This window comes from Polypterus senegalus, chromosome 2 (genome assembly GCF_016835505.1).
Source record: "Polypterus senegalus isolate Bchr_013 chromosome 2, ASM1683550v1, whole genome shotgun sequence".
In the NCBI taxonomy this organism is placed as follows: domain Eukaryota; kingdom Metazoa; phylum Chordata; class Cladistia; order Polypteriformes; family Polypteridae; genus Polypterus; species Polypterus senegalus.
Window position 1 is genome coordinate 191,631,490 of NC_053155.1, and position 21,072 is coordinate 191,652,561.

At 38.3% G+C, this 21,072-nt stretch overlaps 1 protein-coding gene across 2 annotated transcripts in view; it reads left to right on the forward strand.

Annotated features, from left to right (window-relative positions):
* Positions 1 to 21,072, forward strand: part of tspan7b (tetraspanin 7b) — a 318,804-nt gene that overhangs the window by 286,369 nt on the left and 11,363 nt on the right. For both annotated transcript variants that reach the window (XM_039745087.1, XM_039745088.1), the window contains exons 6-7: positions 729 to 812; positions 11,017 to 11,110. In XM_039745087.1, the coding sequence (XP_039601021.1) occupies positions 729 to 812; positions 11,017 to 11,085 (153 nt within the window). In that variant the 3' untranslated portion in view covers positions 11,086 to 11,110. The remainder of the gene's footprint in view (positions 1 to 728; positions 813 to 11,016; positions 11,111 to 21,072) is intronic.

Sequence of the window (21,072 nt, forward strand, 5' to 3'; positions counted from 1 at the left end):
GGCACCATGCGGCTTTCTAAACTTTTGAGTGTCTCTACTACGCTGTGCCACTCCATCAATTTTGTTTTGCTGCTTATACCACTGTTTAAGCCACCAAATAGTATATTTTCGTTGCCTTCATTTCACTGAGCACGACCTCCATTTCGCATTTGCTGAAATTCTTTTTTTTTTTCACGAGTTTTTACCAATGTCTTTTAACAAAATACTGAATGGAGGGGGCTGTTTATATTGATTTGCATATTCAAATAGGTGAAATTCTAGGAGGAGTCTGGGTGGGGCTGTGGGCTTGTGCATGTGCGTTAAAATTCACATCGATTGGGATTTATAAAGGGAAAGTGTGTAGAACTTTGCTTACACACAGTTTTACACATCTGAATTTTTATTTGCGTATGTACATTTACAGTTCTGTCTGTACGCCATGTTTTAGTGCAAATTCAATGCAAGGCATTGTACATGAGACCCCTGGTAATATGGTTCCGTATAAATGGTACAATTTAAAATTTAAATAGGCTGTTATATTGCATCTTCCTGTACTTACAAATATCATTCAATATGTGCTCAACTTTTCAAAAGTGCACCCAATGTGTTAATTATTGTAAGCATGACAAAAATAAACCAATGTGAATTGTATTTTTTGAAATTGTATGTCATAGAATGTTTTCATGGCAGAAACTAAGTACTGTATGTTTAGGCTGTTTGCTCTTTACTGACATTTCTTTGAATTGTAGGGCTGTTACGAACTGGTGACCAGTTTCATGGAGACCAACATGGGTATAATAGCTGGAGTCGCTTTTGGAATTGCCTTTTCACAGGTAGCGTATTTCAGCTTTCTAAAGCAGCTTTTCTTAGAGTGTTGCAGGTTTTCATGTACAATTTCAAACTAGAGAGCAATAATAATTTTCATACAATGCATAAATGTCCATATTTGCATCCATTTTGTAAATTTGTTTCCTGGCAAGGTCATGAGGGGTTGTAGACTGTCCTGTCACATTGTGTTTAAGGTAGAAGTCAACCCTGGATATTGCACAAGGCAAGCATTCCTGTACAACTCACCAGTTTAATGCATGAACTAAAAGACTGAAGTTTTTTTCCTTTTTGTGCTTTTTTTTTTTTTAAGTACTGTCTATGCTGAAAAATTACAGTGTAGTTTGAAACTTGTCAAAACTATAGGGTAATGTTTTGACACATTGGTCAATAGGGTGAATTCACTGTCTAGATGGCTCATTAATGCTTGGCTGTTGTTTTGTTTCCAAGTCGCAGGCAACTTGAAGCACACAAACAGGCTCAGGTGAATGACATGCTCCTCTGTAGGACTCATTATTTGCACCCATGTCTATTTATTAGAATTGAGCACTCCCACATTTTAAAGCTGTTTAGACAGAGAGAGAGCCCTTAATAAGCACATCAAAGAGACAAAATAAAGTTCAGTGAAAATATTCAGGTTTAATTAATGTCTTAGAAAACAAAACACAAAGTGCAAGATTGTTAGGAATCCTCAGTGTGAGCTGAGAAACTGAGTAAGGCAGAGTGATTAATTAAATGATGAGTTCAAAAAAAGGCACAAATTAGCCACTGCTAAGGAGAATGGTTGATTTTCTACGTGCACAACATGCACAATTAGATGGAGTGGACAAGGTCTTGCTGGAAGTATCTGCAACAAAGATGGCATAATGGAATCGCAGTTCTCATCGGCGCCAGAACTAAAATTTAAGACACTGTATGTTGTATGTTCATTTTGTATTTACTTTGATGTTATGGAAAGGCAATTTCTCTTTGTCTTTCACAACTTTTCCCAAGGTATGTTTTCCGATTGATTAGTGTAGCTAAATTGCCAGAGTTCTTTGCAAAATTGTAATCTGTACCAAACTGCTGTCCCACTCTGTGTAAAATTTGTTTTGCTGTTTAGAAACCACTCTCGTTCACCTCAAATGAAATCAGTAATTTAGAAAACGCATTTGAGCACTGTTGTTGGCCCTGCCCTGGGCTTTGAAGAAAACAGCACAGCAGAAATATTTTTTTTTCTAGCATCAGACCACTCAGACTTCAATTAGAAGTATGAGAAGCTGGTCTCTTTCTCCAGTACAACCACAACCTTCCATTACCCTTACCACCATTCTTCAAAACAATTTTTCTCTGTCTCTGTCATGTGATTTCTCTCTTCCACTTGCAAGTTGTTTGTCCTGCTTCCCTCACTCTGTTAATATATCCCTGCTTTGTATTACACTTGGGGATCTTCAAAAAGCCAAGGACCAATTAATATTCAAGTCTCCGATGGCCTTCATTAAAATATATCCAGGGTGACAAGCAGTATTCCCTTTCAAGATAACTTTTCTCTTGAAAAAAAATCAGGATTTACCCAATTTACATTTTCTAGTGACTCTGAAAACATAATTTCTATCACAAGAAAAAAAAATGGACTAGAATAAAAGAATATGTCATATTTGTCAGGCATATTCTGTGAAAACATGAATGATTAACGAAAGAACTTATTGAGGCAGTTATTTTCTGTATTATCAAAGTTTCAGAAGTTGACGATTTAAACCGGAACTTAAAGCCAAAAGACTAGTGAGGGTCATACAGTCAAATAAACTTTCATAAAAAGGGCAATTCAAGAATCATGGTTAAGAGTGTGATTAAATTATTGGAAACATTACATTTTTAAAACCTTTTACTTTTCTTTTGGGGTGGCACAGTGCTGCAGTGGTAACACCGCTGCGTTGCAGTAAAGAGACCAGGATTTGTGTCCCAGGTCTTCCCTATGTGGATTTTGCATGTTCTCCCCATGTCTGCGTGGTTTTCCTCCGGGTGCTTCAATTTCTTCCCACAGTCGAAAGACATGTAGGTTAGGTCGAACTGGGAATGCTAAATTGGCCCTAGTATGTGGTTGGGGTGTTTGTGTGGGGGGGGTGATATGTGTGTTTGTTTGCCCTGTGATGACTGGCACCCTGTCCAGGGTTTGTTCCTGCCTTGTGCCCTGTGCTAGCTGGGATAGGCTCCAGCAGACTCCTGTGAAACCATTCAGGACTAATTGGGTTTGAAAATGACTGACTGACTGACTGATTTTTATTCGGGAAGTAGACATTACATTTAAGATAACATTCAGACAAAGGAACCTGTATGGCCCCTTGGCTTTAAATAGTCTGGCATTCATCAAGGAACTGATTATCACTGATGCTTTCAACATCACTATAGAGACAGACCATAGCAACCATTTGATGATGTCATCAAACCGCAACCAAAACAATGTGAACAAATAAAAATAAAAAAAATCAGATGAGTAGAAAAAATTTCTAAAGACACCAAGCTGTTCCAATATAACACGTTCACACCAAGCTAATGCCAGTAACAATATCATACCCTTAATAGTGGGCAGTTTAAATACTTTTTCTAATGAAAATATCAAGGCTTGCCCCACAGATTTTATGAATTTTAAAATAAGCTTAGACAAATATTAAGAGAACTGCATCAGACCTTACTTTTGTTTTCTTAGTCTCTTTGGTAAGACATTCACCAAAGACAGACTAGTAACAATGTGGTAGTCTTTTAATAAGGACAGTCTGTCTCATCTGGGTTTGTCCAAGTTGGCTTGTTTTCCCCGTATGTCCATCCATAAATGTTTTATGTCAGCATCCCAGGTTTTGCAGCTGATTGGGTGGTAAGATTGAGGCTTGGACAGCTCCACCTCATCCTATACTTTATTGTCCTCAGAGTGCCAGTTATTCTAACTTAGGGTATTGAACCCAGGAGGCACCCAGAACGTTTACCCAAATTCTTGGCTTTTATTTGCATTGTCTGAGTCATATCTGTACTCCTTCCATCAACTAGGACAAGAAGAATGCTCTCTGGGTTTGTGACATACCTCATGACAGGACGTTGGATGGTCCTTCATTTCGTTGTGAAATTTTAAAAAGGCTTTTATCATTTAGAAGATAGTGCTATCTTGTTGTGGAGTCTGAATCGTGTCACTTTACAGGGCAGCATTGTGTATTGCCAGGGCTGAAACTGAATATGTTATTATTAATTTGAGACATGAGCGCATTCTGATGTATGCTAAGTGCTTGTTGATGAGATTTGTTAGCCTGAATTAATAAGTGTAATGCTCGTTAGCGTTATGTTTAATATTAATTACTTTTAATTAAGCACAAGCATCCAACATATCAGAGACTATCAGCTGGATAATTGACGGCAGCAATAGTTAGGTCTTATGATAGACAAGGTCAGCAATCTAACTGATTACTATTTATGCATATGTGTTAGAATGCCCTTTTTCATTTCTTTGTTATGATTTTTCCAATTATGGCAAAAGAAATGGCAATAAGTGAATTAATGATAAAGGTAGCTTTCTTGCATCATTGCCTTCTATCTGCTGATCTTTTCACTGTACCATTGCAACAGACTATACCTGCCTGCTCTTCTGCTCAGGCAGCTCCATACTTTGCATTTTTCACTCAGAAGGCCCTCTTGTAAATTTGACTTTGTACTTCTCCGATGGTCATACTTCTTACAAAGTTTCCTTACAATCGAGACATGTGTAAGTAGTAAAATGAAATGAATCTGAGAATCAAGAACCTATAAGGTGTTTTAATTAGTTGAGTTTGACACTCTTTTACACTCCTGTGTTGGAAAAGCTCACATTCCATTCTAGGAAAGTATCATGGCAGGTGTAAGCCAACCTCAACTTTGTGTTCTAATAGTTTTATCCCTTTCCTTAGTAGAAGCATAAAGTTTATATTGTTATCCTGTCCAGAAAGGAGTTTCTGGTTTTCAGGCATTTTGTGGACATTATCCCCTGTCAACAGTTTCAGTTTTTATTTACTGTTTTCGTGGAGACACTCTTGGCCTTCCTACTAGTATGTACAAACATTTGTAAACAGTGCAGTTTCTATGATAGTATGAAACTTTTTTCAGTACAGAAAACACCATATACTGTAACATTAATCACAAGATTGGAGACACATTCTTGCTGTCTGTAAGACCATCAGTCTTCAGGCACCCAACCCAGCTAGCTATGCAGAGTTGAAAACCAGAGAATCATGCTAAGCAAAGTGTGTGCAAGTATATATATATATATATATATATATATATATGTATATATATATATGTATAACAATGTGGTCTAAGGTTCACCTTGGTCACAATAATAAACTCTCACACTAAACTCTCAAACTAATAACACACTAACAACCGGATGACTACTTGTTAATAATGAATACATTATTTAAACTTTCATAGTCCAGGCTGGAAAAAGTATCTGAACCTCAGATCTAATGATAAAATATAACCGGATTTAAGTGTTAGAAAAAACTGAGATCCCAGACATAAAGAAGTGGGAAGGGAGCATCATGGCTTGGGGCTGCTTTGCTGCATTTCAGCCTGGACAAAAAATTGTATCAGAACATTTTATAGGTGATTGCCAGGGATACTGATCCATCACTTTTTGAAGTTGGACGATGCAACAAGACAGTGACCTAAAACAAAGGGTTAAATCAACAACAGAATGACTAAAACATCAGAAAAGTGTTATCTGGCATGGCCAAGTGGCAGTCCAGACCTTGGCCCAGCTGAGATGCTGTGGCATGACCTGAAAGGAGCTGTTTATGCAAGGAATCCCAGTAATGTCAATAAACTAAAATGTTTTTGTAAGGAAAGAATTGTCTATCCTCATACCTACTGCTGCATGTATGATCAGGAGCTGCAGAAAACATTTGATGGAGGATGTTGCTGCCATTGGAGCTCTTACCAGTCATTGAATACAGGGATTTTCATACATCTTCAAGCCTGGCCTGGGAATGTTTCAACAAAGTCTTAAGTCGGTCTCATTAGTTATTTATTATGTTATTAGTTTAAGAAGGTTTTGTTTGTCTGCTGTTTTGACTTAGTTGATGATCAGACTACATTTGTGTGAGTAATTAACGCATAAATTTCAGTAATTCCAAAGGGTTCACAAACTGTTTCTTGTAACTGTAATATACAGTATTATATTCAAACAAAATTTAACACTAGATAAAGGCAAACTAAACTGAACAAATAACTCACTTTTTTCTTATGTTATTTAATGAATAAAAGTCATCCAACACCAGTTGGAACTGTGTGAAAAAGAATTTCCCCTTGCAGTTAATAGATGGTTGTGTCACCATTAGCTGTTATCACTTCAACCAAACACTTTTTACTATTTAACACATTTTACCAAACTCTTCCTTGTAGACCTACTATAATCTCAAAATCATTAGTAGGTTTGTAAGCATGAACTGCTCATTTCAAGTTCTACCATAAAATCTGTAAACATTAATTTGCCTCTTTTCTAGACTTTCTGATGTGAATTTGATTTTGAGTTTAATTGACTTGCTGCATGAACCACCTATTACTTTGTTCGTGTGCTTTCAGAAGATTTGGAGCTCCAAGTTGTAATATTTCACCTAATACTCCAAGTTGTAACATTTCAGCTTCCCACTTCAGTGTGTTCATGGGAATTTCTGATAGGACTATTCAGAGAAATGCATGGTGTAGTTGATTTGTTAATTGGTCTGTAAAAAAGTAATTAAAGATATACTGTATATTTTTGTGAAAATAAAGAGTAAACTAGATGTTTTACATGTGTGTCACTTCATTCGCAATTCAATTCAACCACAAAGTTGGCATTTCTGACTGACCAGGTTATACTTTTATTGTATACAGTTGACTAAGTTGATAGGTTAGAATTAATTCAGAACTCGGAGAATCAGGATAGGTTTATTTTCCCTGAATTGTTCAACTTGTACTTTAGAGTTTGTAAAGCTTTTACATGCAATTTCCAACTCAGAAATTCATGGTAACCATCTGCCCAATCGCATGTGAATGTAACATTTGCTTCATCTTCAGCTCTAAGGCAGATAACCAGACATTCTCCAATTTTCTGATGTACAGCAACATTCATGGTTTCATCAGCTACTGCAGGTCTTCCAAGTCCTGAGGCAGCAAAGAATTCACACAGGACCACACTAGCATCATCACACGTGACTGATGGTATAATGTTCTAACTGTGCAATGCCATATTTACTTTATCGAAAAGGTTCTATTTTTTTTATCATCTGTCCAAATGTAAAACAAGCATTTAGAGTTATTTTTGGATCTTAGTGACTCCTGCCTTGCTCTTCTCCAATGAAGGCCTTTTTTGTCCATTGCCTATCCAATTGAGATTCTAAATATGGAATTATGGTCCCAGACTTTTACTGAGGCAAAAAATGTCTTTAGTACTTTGGATGCTGATAGTATCCACTGTGACTTTCGGGATGATTTTATGATTTGTCCCTTGGAGTATTTTTGGCAAGCAGGCCACTCCTGGGGAAATTCTCTGCTATTCCATTTCTTTCCGTTTCAGTATTGTGGCTCCCACTGAGGTTTGGTGTAGGTCCAGAGGCTTAGAAATGGCATTGTAGCCCTTTCCAGACTTACAGATATCAACATTTTTCCTGCTCTCTTTGGGAGTTTACCCTTAATCGTACCACTATATGTTTGTTAAATGTTTGCACTGGGCACTTGACTCTTATGGCAAAAGGTCCAAATGACTGAGGAGCTGGCCATAATCACGTCTGGTTGTGTTCAATCAGCTGACTTCAATTATCCTTTTAATTTGGATGGTTTAGCTAGAGGGCAAATTTTTTTTCTTCACACAGTGCCAACTGGATAACTTAAAGTAAGTTACAAATAAGCAGCTGTTGTTTATTCCATCAGGTATCTTTTATCTAATATTAGATTTCGGTTGATAACCTGAAAATACTGTTTTTAGCACTTTCTGTAATAGTACAGGAAATCAGTAAAGGGAAAATTCTTTTTCAGGGCAGTGTACATTTTATGTCTATAATATATGAATATATGTTTATGTACTGTATATGTGCATGTATAGCTATATATCCTTTTTTTCTTTTGTATATAAGATGCACTAAAATACTACAAATAGAATCTGCTTTTTTAGAGGAACTCTGTAAAAGAACAAAAAATCAAGCAAGCCCAAATTGCTCATTCTGCTGCCCATCAGTCATTTGTGCCCAATTGCCCACCAGAAGCATCAGCTCCCATTAGCCCTAATGGAAATAAAAGGCTGTTAACCTTCTTGTGCCCAGCTCCATGGCCGGGGCGTTTTCACTCTGTTGACCATTAATTGAACTATAAATGTTGGGGGGGTGGGCTGGGGAATCAATAAAAGCCATTAAAAAGAGCTTTGTTCTCATTTCCTTAATCCGTCTTCAGTGTGTTTTGCTTGCCATCTTACCTCCTGACTAGAGACACATAAGAGGCTTATCTTTTGACATTGAGGACTTTCCCTATTCAAAGCATTTGTGTGTGCGTGTGTTAAAGGGAGAAAATAGCGTCAAAGAGAGATAGGCATCAGATGTCTTTTGGGAATTGTTTTCTTTTGTCAAAATAATACTTTATTGAAGATATGTTCATCTAAGTCGCATTTCCACAGGTAATTAACTCATGCATTTTTTGCTAGTACAGAATTTTAAGAAACATCTCCCATGTAAAAGCTCATTTTCAAAATAAAATCTAATCTTAGGTTGCTTAATTTTAACTTTGTTACGCAGATAAGCACATTTTAAAGTATCTTTCTTAATACAAAACATAGGTTTAACTTCAGAAAAAGATTTGTACCAAAACAAAGAAAAATCTTCTTGATAAGAATTAGATTTTTATTGGTTTCTGATGTTTCTGCTTCCTCCTTTCTACCATTGCCAAAAAGTCACCTGGTATTGCTCAAGTTTTTATTTTGTGCACTAAAGGGTTAATATATTAAAATGTGTTTGATGGCATTAGGCAAATTAGCATTGCATCTATCTTCTCTTGATGTGCAAAAATGATTAAAAGAGTTCCCCTCATCAAAAAAAAAAATGACACTGTCTGCAGGAAAAATAAAAATGTGACATTGACATTCCCTTTGATGACAGCGAAAAGTAAAGAAAGGTGTCTCCATTTTGCTACAAGAAAATCTGAAGTTCTTCATTAGCCACTACCTACTCCCATCTAACTATCGTTCTTGAATTTCACTTAGTCCACATGATAAATGTGTTTGGCATGGTCTGTGACCTAGCAAAGTGTTAGTTGTGTGCCTACCCATCCTATGAAGATATCTTGACCCAAGTTTCAGTCCATTAATCAATTAGTCAATCTTTATTTTATAATAGTGCCATCAGCAGTCTTTGTCATCACAAAATGTTTCACAGAGTTAATAAGACTGCAACATATTAAGACTGCATTTCATTAATTTTTTTATTTTTTCAGTATTACTGAGTTAAAGGATACTTTTTTTCTTTACATGTTCATGCTGACATAAGAAGGATGGCATGATGGCACATTGGATATCACTGACACTGAATCTGCACAGAATCAGCGTTTTAATTTTGAATCTCATGTCTGGTTTGCACGTTCTCCCCCTGTCTGTGTGGGATTTCCTCACACTTCCATAAAGATGTATTTGATTGGTGGACTGTCAACTCCAAATTGGCCAGTGAGTAAACCTTGTGATGAACTGGCACCCTATTCTCGCAGAGACAGACTTATAATATATACGTCTGGAGACAACCATGAATGAATTCTACTTAAATGTGGGTGGGAACAATTAGACGGTTCACTGAGTCTCACATATTTAAATCAATCCAATGCTTCATGGAGGTGGAGCTCAGAGTATGGGCGGTGATTTACACAGCAAAGAGCGCTGGCGCGGTTATGATGGATAAACCTTCCATGGGTGAAAGGTCTCCCTAAAAGACCTGTGTGAAAACAAATAAATGTGTGTCCTGTAAGATCTCATTTAATGTGGTCAAAACAAACATTAAAGGGAAAACATTTTCCAGGAAACCAGATTATACTTTAACATTTGAGCACATTGCTGGACTTGTACTAAGTGAACAATGCACTGCCTCAGGCTGTATCTAGTCAATGACAATCATATTTAAGATGGTATAGCTGGAATCCACAAGAGGTACAAAGAATTGCAAAAAAGACAACTGTATATTATATAATCGAACTAAACCGTGTGCCTTCACACTGAGTAAAGAGTAGGTAAAAAGAACTTCCTTTAAGAGAGATCTCTTTGCTATTGATAATGAAGAGCCACAGGAGAAGTAAATTTTGGTACACAGTACACTGGAAACAGTTAACATGCCAAACGATACTCCAGCATTACCACAGACCACAGATAAGGCAGCACAATCTACAGGAATAACTAAAGTAAGTTAACAGTACTGTCTAATTGTAATTACCAAACATGCCATATCAGCATAAAGCTGCAGAGCTTAAACATGTAGCATACTGTATATAGGCAACAGTGCAATACTTTCATAAAGACTAGTTGCTGATGTTATACCTTGGAGCGGTGCAACAGTGAAAATGACAGAATGATATGTAAATTAATCTTTAAGCTTCAGTAACTTGGGTTACAGAGCTCTTTAACTGATGGTCAAAATTGTAGCTTTCTGTTTTCTTTCAGTGTCAGATTTGTTGTTCAGTTTCTTTTTCAATTTGCTTCAATAGAGTCAGACTACAGGCATCCACCTTGATCTCATTTGCTTTGCTTATTTTTTCAATTGTACCCCAGCCAATGAAAGTGCATAGACTGGAGGAAGTTGGGGCAGGTGTTTAGGAAAAAAACCTTTTGGGCTTAACCATTTTAGGAGCAGATTTTCACTGCTGTTCACTATATACAGTACTTAATAACAAGTTGCCCCCAGACATGTATTTTCATGCAAGATTCACATCTGGCACCAAAAAACTGGCATCCTGGACAAGGATGTTTCTGGTTTCTTGCCCTGTGCTGCTGGGATGGACTCCAGCCCCTATAACCTTGATTTGGATTGAGCTGCTATGAGAATGCTATATTACATAACTAAGAACGCAGTTAGTTTTTGTTTAAATGTAACATGTATTTATGAAGAAGTTGTTTAAGAATATCAGTGTAACACTAACAAATATTTATTTGTCATGGGTTGAAAGAAGTGGAAAAAAAAAGATTATTTTCTTTCTCTCTTTTTCTCTCCACAGTTGATTGGGATGCTGTTGGCCTGCTGTCTGTCTCGATTTATCACTGCCAATCAATATGAAATGGTCTAATGACAAAGAAAAAGGAAAAAACACAGTGAGTTTACTACTCCATAGGAGCTCAGCAGGCGTGAGGTTATCAAAAAACAACCAAAAAAAATGTGGAGCCGGGCCTCTCAATATGCATCACCCTGGAAAGCATTTCTCCACAATAACAAAAAAAAAAAACCCTAAAAACAGAAAATTGGTGTAAGACTGGAAGCTTTCTACATTACAGTATGTAAGACCAATAATCTTCTTGTGTGATAACATAATTATCAATAATAAGGTAAAGAAATCTAATCTTGTAGTATTTCTTTTTTGTCCGGATTAAACACATTTCTCACATTATATCTGGAAATAACTAGCTGAAATTAAACATAATTCATTCCTTTTTGTTTTTTTATATATAAACTAGGGGGCTTTGCCCCCTGCTTACTTTGCTTGTCAACCCCGTCAGGCTGCGCTTCACACCATCCACTTCGCATCTCTGCCGCTTGCGTATGTGGATTTCACTTTCACCAAACGACAAATCTTTTAATTCTCGCAAATACACCTCTTCACTGGAAAGAAACACTACTTTTACCTGATGACAACACGAATACCTGATGACAACACGAACTAGACGATATACAAATCTCCGACTTAAAGTTTAAAGCCAAACAATATCTACATACTTCTGTCTTATCACCTATGTCCATATATTCTATCTCTTTTCGCTGTTCCGTTATTTCACCAAGTAATAATTTCCATGTGTTAGCCCTAATGCAATCTTTACTAAGTTTTTTGAGACTTTAGAATTTTAGTCATAATTTTCATAATCTCTAACCAGCTCTGCATGTGTATTGTGCCAACATTTTTGAACCTCTTTAGGACATTATACTTTGTCTTCTACTCGTTGTGTTTTATTTCCGACCCTGCTTGGAGCTGAGCATGCAGGAACTGTGTCTGACAATAGCATTCATACAAATGTATGTATATATGTATGTATATACATTTATATGTATGTAAGTATATATATGTGTATATATATGTATGTATCTATGTGTATATATATGTATGTATATATGTGTATATATGTATGTATATATGTGTGTATATATATGTATGTATATATGTGTATATATGTATTTATATATGTATATATGTGTATATACAGTGATCCCTCGCTATATCGCGCTTCGACTTTCGCGGCTTCACTCCATCGCGGATTTTAAATGTAAGCATATCTAAATATATATCACGGATTTTTCGCTGGTTCGCGGATTTCTGCGGACAATGGGTCTTTTAATTTATGCTACATGCATCCTCAGTTGGTTTGCCCAGTTGATTTCATACAAGGGACGCTATTGGTGGATGGCTTAGAAGCTACCCAATCAGAGCACGTATTACATATTAAATAAAACTCCTCAATGATATACGATGTGCTTCCCGCGCAGTGCTTGATTGTTTGCTTTTATCTGCCTCTCTCACTCTCTCTGCGCCTGACGGAGGGGGTGTGAGCAGAGGGGCTGTTTGCACAGAGGCTGTTTGCCTAGAGGATACGGACGCTCCTCAAAAAATGCCACTTTATCGCGGTGCTTCGGCATACTTAAAAGCATGTATTGATTTTTTGATTGTTTGCTTTTCTCTCGCACGCTCTCTCTCTGACATTCTCTGCTCCTGACACGCATTCTTTGAAGAGGAGAATATGATTGCATTCTTTTAATTGTGAGAAAGAACTGTCATCTCTGTCTTCTCATGAAGCACAGTTTAAACTTTTGACTAAAGGGTGTTATTTCATGTCTAGAGAGCTCTAATAATGTTAACAGTGTGGGAGAGTTTATAAGGGCTTAAAATATATAAAACTAACCACACAAACATATGGTTTCTACTTCGTGGATTTTCATCTATCTCGGTTGGTTCTGGAACGCAACCCCCGCGATCGAGGAGGGATTACTGTATATATGTATGTGTATATATATGTATGTATGTATATGTATATATATATGTATGTATATATATATATATATATGTGTATATATACAGTATATCCTCTTTAATAAAATCCCTGTGTGCGTCCAGGTGTCCGTGTGTGTGTGTCTTCTGGTGAAGTGCACATGTTCAGTCTCTTCCTGTGCATTCCCCCCTGTGTGTGCAGAGAGAGAGAGAGACACACACACAGGTGCATGCGCACGAGAGACAGACAGACAGACACGCAGGCACGCACGCACGCACGCATGGGGGACAGACATGCACGCACACACACGCACGCAGGCCCGAGACAGAGACAGACACGCCCGCCCGCACACACGCAGGCCCGGGACAGAATCAGACACACACACACACACACACACACAGGCGCGCGTGTGCATTGTTGCAATGTTACTTTTCTTGGTTGTTTATTAGATTACGGATTTTTCAAATGTTCATTTTTTTCCCCTGTGCTTAAAACTCATTAAAAAAGGTGTTTTTAGCGAGCGGGTCATAAGGCTATAGCGCAAACTCTTGCAATGTTAGTTTTCTCTGTTGTTCAAGGTTTTCTTAGTGTTAGTCAATGTTTTTACATTTAGTTTACTATTACTATGTGCATTCAATGGTATAATTAACTATATTTGTGCTTAAAATCTTAAGAAAATATATATATTTACATACAGTTCATACGGTCTGAAACAGATTAATTGTATTTACATACAATCCTATGGGGGAAATTACTTCGGTTCCACTGTATTACTGTTTGACAAAATTACAGGCATTTTACAGAAATACAAACCACTATTACTGAGAGAGAAAATTAAAGGCACACAATACAGTGACACATATTACAGCCACATACAAGGTCTCTTGCCATTTAATATAGACTGCTCCTACTAATGTTTATGCACTACTTACTGTTCTAGCGCCCGTTATTGTAACAGGCTTAATGTCTAGTATATACAGTATATATTTTATTGAGAGAGAGTAGATATGAATACTATAGTTGCCATTTCAATAACAGAAAAGAATGAGTGTTTTGTTTAAGTTATTTTATAGAGAGAGACTAAAAGTATACTCATCTTTGCTTCTATTATCTTCATGGCCATGTTGGCTTCAGGCTTAGCTGAGTACACCAAATTTTCTTTTTAAAATCTGCCACCTCATTTTCTCACTTAGCAAACCATATGTGATATACCACCAAAAGGAAGCATCTTCCCTACATGCTCAACCTACTTAAACTAAAGGAGCAGCAAGAGGTCTACGCTGACATCCACTTGCAAAGCTGAACTCCTCTCCTTGTCACTTGGAGTAAGTCCAGTAAGCACGTGGAAGAAGCTTACAACAACAACAACATTTATTTATATAGCACATTTTCTTACAAAGATGTAGCTCAAATTGCTTTACATGATGAAGAAAAGATAAATAAAAGACAAAGTAAGAATTAAAATAAGGTAACACTAATTAACATAGAATAAGAGTAAGTTCCAATGGCCAGGGAGGACCAAAAAAACAAAAAAAAACTCCAGACGACTGGAGAGAAAAAATAAAATCTGCAGGGGTTCCAGACCATGAGACCGTCCAGCCCCCTCTGAGCATTGTACCTAACATAAATGAAACAGTCCTCTTTGTATCTAGGGTTCTTATGGAAGGACTTGATGATGATGCTCATGTAGACTTCTGGCTTTTAATCCATTAATGTAGGAACATCAAGGTGCTTTGATTAGGTGGTGGTAGTGGTGCAGATCGCCACCACAGAAAACCGGTAAACGAAACAGAAGACCTAGGTCAGTTGTATCTATGATCTTATTCTTTCTTCTTTCTCACACTGTCCACAGTTCATGTTCAGTATCATTTGAAAACTCGGATTCTGTTTCAGTACCACAGACTGCTATAGTAGTAACAGGTCAAAACTCTTTCTAGCCTGACCCTTCTCAGCCTCATTATTAAACTTCTCTCCTAAAGAAATCTGTTCCTCATCGGATCAACAACTTTTTTTTTTCTGTCTGGGAGAGAACTGTGATGTAATCTTTCTAGCTGCTGAATGATTTGAAATGCCAGGATGTTTCCCAGAGCAGCTTTTATGATTAAATAAATTGAATAGACTGTTATGGCACACTATATCACCAGACTGCTCGCCCTGTTCCTTTTTTGTGGGAATGGTGTGGTCACTGCTTAGTGTGTGTAGAGATTTCCTCTTTGTAAAACGGATGTTATCCCAAGGTTATAAGAACAAGCAAAAAAAAAAAATATATATATATAGTGGACTTGATCCCGGACACAGACAGACGGACATCGTTATTCACCCAACACACGTTTATTTATATACAATATTTACAATATTTACTTTAGTGCACTTCCCAGTGCCTCCTGCACCGTTCCCCCAAATGTTCAGGCCTCACAGTCTTTGTGCCTCTCTCTTGGCTGCCTCCCGTCCTCTCTCCAGCTCTTTCCACTTCCACCCGACTTCCGCCATCGACTGAAGGGAGGCAGCCCCTTAAATAGGAACCCTGATGGGCTCCAGGGTCCTCCTGGGCGTCCCGGCCGGGGCTGCCACAATATATATATATATATATGAAGGAGTTAAATTTCAAAATGGTGTATTCTTGGGAGGTTCATTTTGTACTCCACAGACAGAGCTCATGCACTATCAATCAAGAAAATAACTTTGTAGCTATAAATGACAGAAAGGAAGAATTAAGAGTTTGGGTAAAATACTTTGTTGGGCATTTGGACTGCAACCTTGGCTTCATGCAGAGCCATCATTCAGTGGCACTCATTCGTATGAAGCCCAGTTTTCAGTGAAGCTAGCCTACCATGCAGTGCACCACCAGCCCTGTCTAAATAAAGTGCAGGCAGGCACTGATCTGGCCTTTTCTGCAAGTAGTATAGTGGGTGGCTTCTATCACCTATACTGTCAAGTTGAGCTGGCAAAGGGACTAACTGGAATATTTCTACACAAGTCTTACTCTTGTGTGGTTCATATGAAGTATTCTTACAAGTGCCTTCCGATGGCTAAGAAACGAAACAAATGTAACAGACAGATGGGCAAACTGAGCTGGACTTCACTGTTGCTTTCTTCCAAGGTGCTCCAGCCCCATTGTATCTGTTACAAGGTAGAAAACTTTAAAAGTGATGTGTCTGACTCTCCTTTGCTTTTCTGTTTTTTTTGGGTTTGAATATGTGAGACCAGTTATGGATGTAAATTTTATTAATTTGAAACCTCTGGAATTTAGACCCTTTGTTATTATATTTTTCCATTACCGCAACACACAATACAGTTTACAATACAGTTTATTTTTGTATAGCCCAAAATCACACAGGAAGTGCCGCAATGGGCTTTAACAGGCCCTGCCTTTTGACAGCCCCCCAGCCTTGACTCTCTGAGAAGACAAGGTAAAACTCCCAATAAAACCTTGTAGGAAAATGGAAGAAACCTCGGGAAAGGCAGTTCAAAGAGAGACCCCTTTCCAGGTAGGTTGGGCGTGCAGTAGGTGTCAAAAGTAGGGGGTCAATACAATACAATATACACAACAGAACAATTCCTTAAGACAGCATAATAAAAATTTTAGAATTACGGTTTAACAGTAGATGATATGACATAATTAGGTTTGGATATTTTTAGAGTCCTGGAGACCTCATCCATCTAGCTGCATCTCCATTTGGCCATGCCACGGCTGAAACATTGCTCCGATGAAAGGACCCCTCTTTCCCATGATTCCTGTGATCCTCCATCAGGGATGACTTTACCTTTGGCAGGCAAACAACTTGGCAGGTGGGCCGTGGCACCAATGGCCACATTTGGGTACCGAGAAAAGAAACAGAATAGGTGAGGGTTAGTATTCAAATATAATTATCATGTTACTTATGTTATAGTGCTAATGACTAACAACAGAGATGCAGTATGTACAGTTAATCAGCAGCTCTAGTCAGGATATGCTAAACTGAAGTAGTGAGTCTTCAGCCAGGATTTAAAGGCTGAGACCGAGGGGGCATCTCTTATGGAAGCAGGAAGACCATTCCACAGTTTAGGGGCCCTGTAACTAAAAGCTCGACCTCCCACTGTTATTTTATTAATCCTTGGAATCCTAAGCAGACCGGCATCTTGAGATCTTAATGTGCGCTCAGGTTTGTAAGTCATGATAAGTTCAGACAAGTAAGCGGACCTTGGCCGCTTAATGCTTTATATGTTAAAAGGAGGATTTTGAAATCTGCCCTAAATTTAACTGGGAGCCAGTGTAAAGATTTAAGAACTGGGGTTATGTGTTCATATTTTCTTGTTCTTGTAATAATTTTGCAGCGGCATTTTGGATTAACTGGAGGCTGTATAGAGAACAGTTTGAACAGCCAGTGAACACCGCATTGCAGTAGTCAATCCTACTAGAGATAAATGCATGAATTAATTTCTCACAATCCTGTTTATTTAGAAAGCGCCTTAATTTCCTAATATTTTTAAGATGGAAAAACAGGTTTTGGACGACTTTGTAATATGCGCTTTAAATGACATGCTAGAGTCAAAGATAACTCCTAGATTGCGGGCTGATTCAGTAAAATTAATTGGGATTCCAACTGAGTTAAATGACGACAAAATATTGCTGTGATCAGCGTCATTCCCTCCAACAATTAACATCTCTGTTTTATCTGTATTTAAAGACAAGTAGTTCTCATTCATCCATTCCTTTAATTCACTAACACAACTAATTAAAGACAACATCGGAGAAACTTCATTTGATTTAAATGAAAGGTATAACTGGGTGTCATCTGCATACGAGTGAAAATTAACATTATGTTTCCTAATGAGAGATCCCAGTGGAAGCATGTAAAGTGAAAACAGTAAAGGTCCCAGTACTGAGCCCTGCGGGACACCATATTCAACTTCTGTGTATAATGATGGAGTACTGTCAGCACATTTCTGTACATACTGCAATCGATTTGATAAATAAGAACTGAACCAAGCGAGCACGGGGCCTGTAAGTCCAACATCGTTTTCTAGCCTGTGCAGTAAAATAGAATGGTCAATGGTGTCCACATTTGTTTTGTTTCTGTGTGCCAGTTTTGGTGGTCCCATTATTAAGATACAGCTCTGTTTTTAGGTGGTGCAGTCCCATATGTCAAGTTGTGTGGTGTCATCCACTTGATGGTTTAAAAACTAGTCTGTCGGATCTTTAAGTACTTAAGATTGTGGATAGCAAATTTATGTGCACTGCTGTTTTTGAGTAATTTATGGTTTAAGAATTCTTCATGATGTATTTACGACTACGAGTTTGTTGGCGTTTTGATTTTGCTGTCTGATTCTCGGTTCTACCAGTATTGACTTTCGCTATGTCTGAGTTGACAATCTATCTCCTGATCATTTGTTGCCTATTCTTATTGTAGCAGAGAAGTTTGGGCTTAAAAAAGCAGGTAGGTTTGCTTCTGTGAGATGCCCAGATTCGCCACAGCTGGCATACTAGAACCCAAGACATGAATAGATGTAAACCGAGGATGGACTGAGCAATGAGGACACACATCCAACAGGAGTAGTGCAAAATGCTTAGCTCTTTTATTTTGAAGCAATAATGTGTTCAAAGAAAGTACAGGTTGCTCAATAAATAAGCCATAATAAAAACAGTGTTCTTTGAGGATAAAATCAAATAAATAATCCAAAAATACTGTAAATATTCCACCTGGAAAAAAATCAAGGATAAAATCACAGTCAGAATCTGTCCATAAAAAAACCATCATGAGTCTTTCTGCTTCCTTCTAAAATAATGTCTCCTCCACACACCCTTTGAGGTCTCCTCCATTAGCAAGCGCTGTCCATGTTCAGTAAGGAATCCCAGCCGCTTTGCTCCTTTTTCCTGCCACTGTCCCTTGCCGTACTGCAGGAGTCGTTCAGAATGGTTGGTTGCTCCTGCTCCTTGGGTGCCCAGCTGGAGGAATCCTGCCCCGTGATCACCATCTGCTTGTTCCACCCAGCACCACAACCCTGCCTTTACTTTTCCTTCTTTCCTTCCATTTAACCTTTTTCTCTTTCTTTCTCATTCCCCTGTCTTTTCTGCTCAAATGTAGGTGTAAGTGCCTTGATTACAATCCCCAGAGCGCTAATGAGGAAACGGGCTGGGCACGTGAATGTTCGATCAGTCAATTTCCTCATCAACACCCCATGGCCACGCTACCACACACACCTATGTCCCCTTACCCGAGCATAATTGCCCTGCTTTTACTAAGAACATGCATATGGTCACAGTCACCTAAACCTGCTTTACTGCAATATGCTGTGACGTAGCTGAGCAGCTATTTTTTTTTTTAACTTAAAGATTATTTTTCCTTCTGCTTTTTTAGTCTCTGACAGAACAGTACTGACTATAGCCAGGATTCAAATGCTTTGCGCCACACAGGTAGTGGGACTGTTCTCTTTTTTTGGGAAGGAGATGTTACACAGTCGATTAAGCTGGTTCACAGTTCTGTGAAAAGGCTGCAGGCCGACGGAGGCCTAAGATTAACAAGAATTGTAAGTCTTTGTTATATTGTGAGAATGCAAACAGCAGCAAATTACAAATCAATTTATGACCTTTTGCACAAAGTACATTGGAATATTTGCTAAACTCCAAATAGCAATGTGTAAGAAAGAACAAATTGAGAGTTTACCTATTTACATAGCATTGCAGAATATTGTAATAGCATGCAGTATCCCCCTCGGGCATAGGTACTAAAAGCCACTCAGGCTTAGGGAATGATTTGTTCCTTTAGGCCAGCTGAATCAGCTACTTGCTTTTCATCAGAGCTATAGCTGAGCCTGGGTTCAATTCATGGCAGCTGTAAAAACGTATAAATTTAGTGGACAACACGTAACATTTACCACTTCACAGCACTTACACACTGTTTTGATTCCCGGCTGGGCCCCCATTTTCTGGTGATTAGTTGGCACGCTGGGCTCAAAACTCAGCATGTCATGCTTGGTAGGGGTAAAAGATGGATGCTGGAAACAAACGTGAAGAACAGCTGTCGTTTCCACCTTATTTGATTTGCAAGGTCAGCAGGGTATGGCATGGAAATGATCAGATTTGGTTTTGTGGCATTGTGATGTTCAGATCAGACCTTTGAAGAACAGCTGATCAGAATTACATGAACAGTAGCTCTGACCTTTCAGCTTCAAGGGCCCAACTTTTACAGACCCACTCCCTGCTGAGCAGTAGAACCATTTCCTGTGTGGAGTTGCCTGGGTCTGGAGTGAGTTAGACGCAAAACACACCAAACTTTGCTCCTTCCTTTGTGCACACATTTGTCTATAAATTATTATCCTGAACTGTTTTTGTCTAGGGTGAGCCAGAGTCTGTCCTGCCAGAATTGGGTACAGGATTTTTAGTTTTGGATGGAATACTTGTAAACGTCAGTGCTTACTTACACACACTAGTCCAATTTTAAATCTCTGAATAATCTAACCTGCACATTTTTGGGATGCAACCCAAAGAGAGAATGTGCAAACAACACCCAAGCTTACATTTGAATTCAGGTCCCTGGAACCATGATCCTCCTTCTGTAATTACTGTTTACCCATGCGTTAACTCTCACTAGTAACATCACATATTCAGAAAATATGACCCAGCTTCAGTAAAGCTTCTTCTAGTAAAGAATGCTGTTTATATCGATTAAAATATTGGGTGTCTGAATATTTTTATTTGTTGTTTAGCACGCTGTTGGCCTACTCTAAAATGGACATAGTTCTCCAGGTCTTGATTTGTATTACAAGGAGTTGTTATGGCATTTGCGGGCTTTGATGGCTGCTCATCTGCTGCTGCACTGCTAGCATTTGATTGTAATAAAATCTCAGATCGATTGCATGGGCAGGGAAAACGCGTCGAGGCTTGTGATAGAGCACAGACCGCTCTCTGCTTGCTGGTCACGCCGGTGGGATCTAAGCGGCCTGACTCCGTCTGCGCGATTAGTGAGAAACAGATGGGAGGAACACAGCCAGCTCCATGGGGGAGTCGTAAAGACAAACAAAAAAAAAAATCTCCTGAGGGACAGCCTGGAGCTGTCGATCGCCAGTGGCTGCAGTATTTAACAGAGAGCTACAAATTCCTA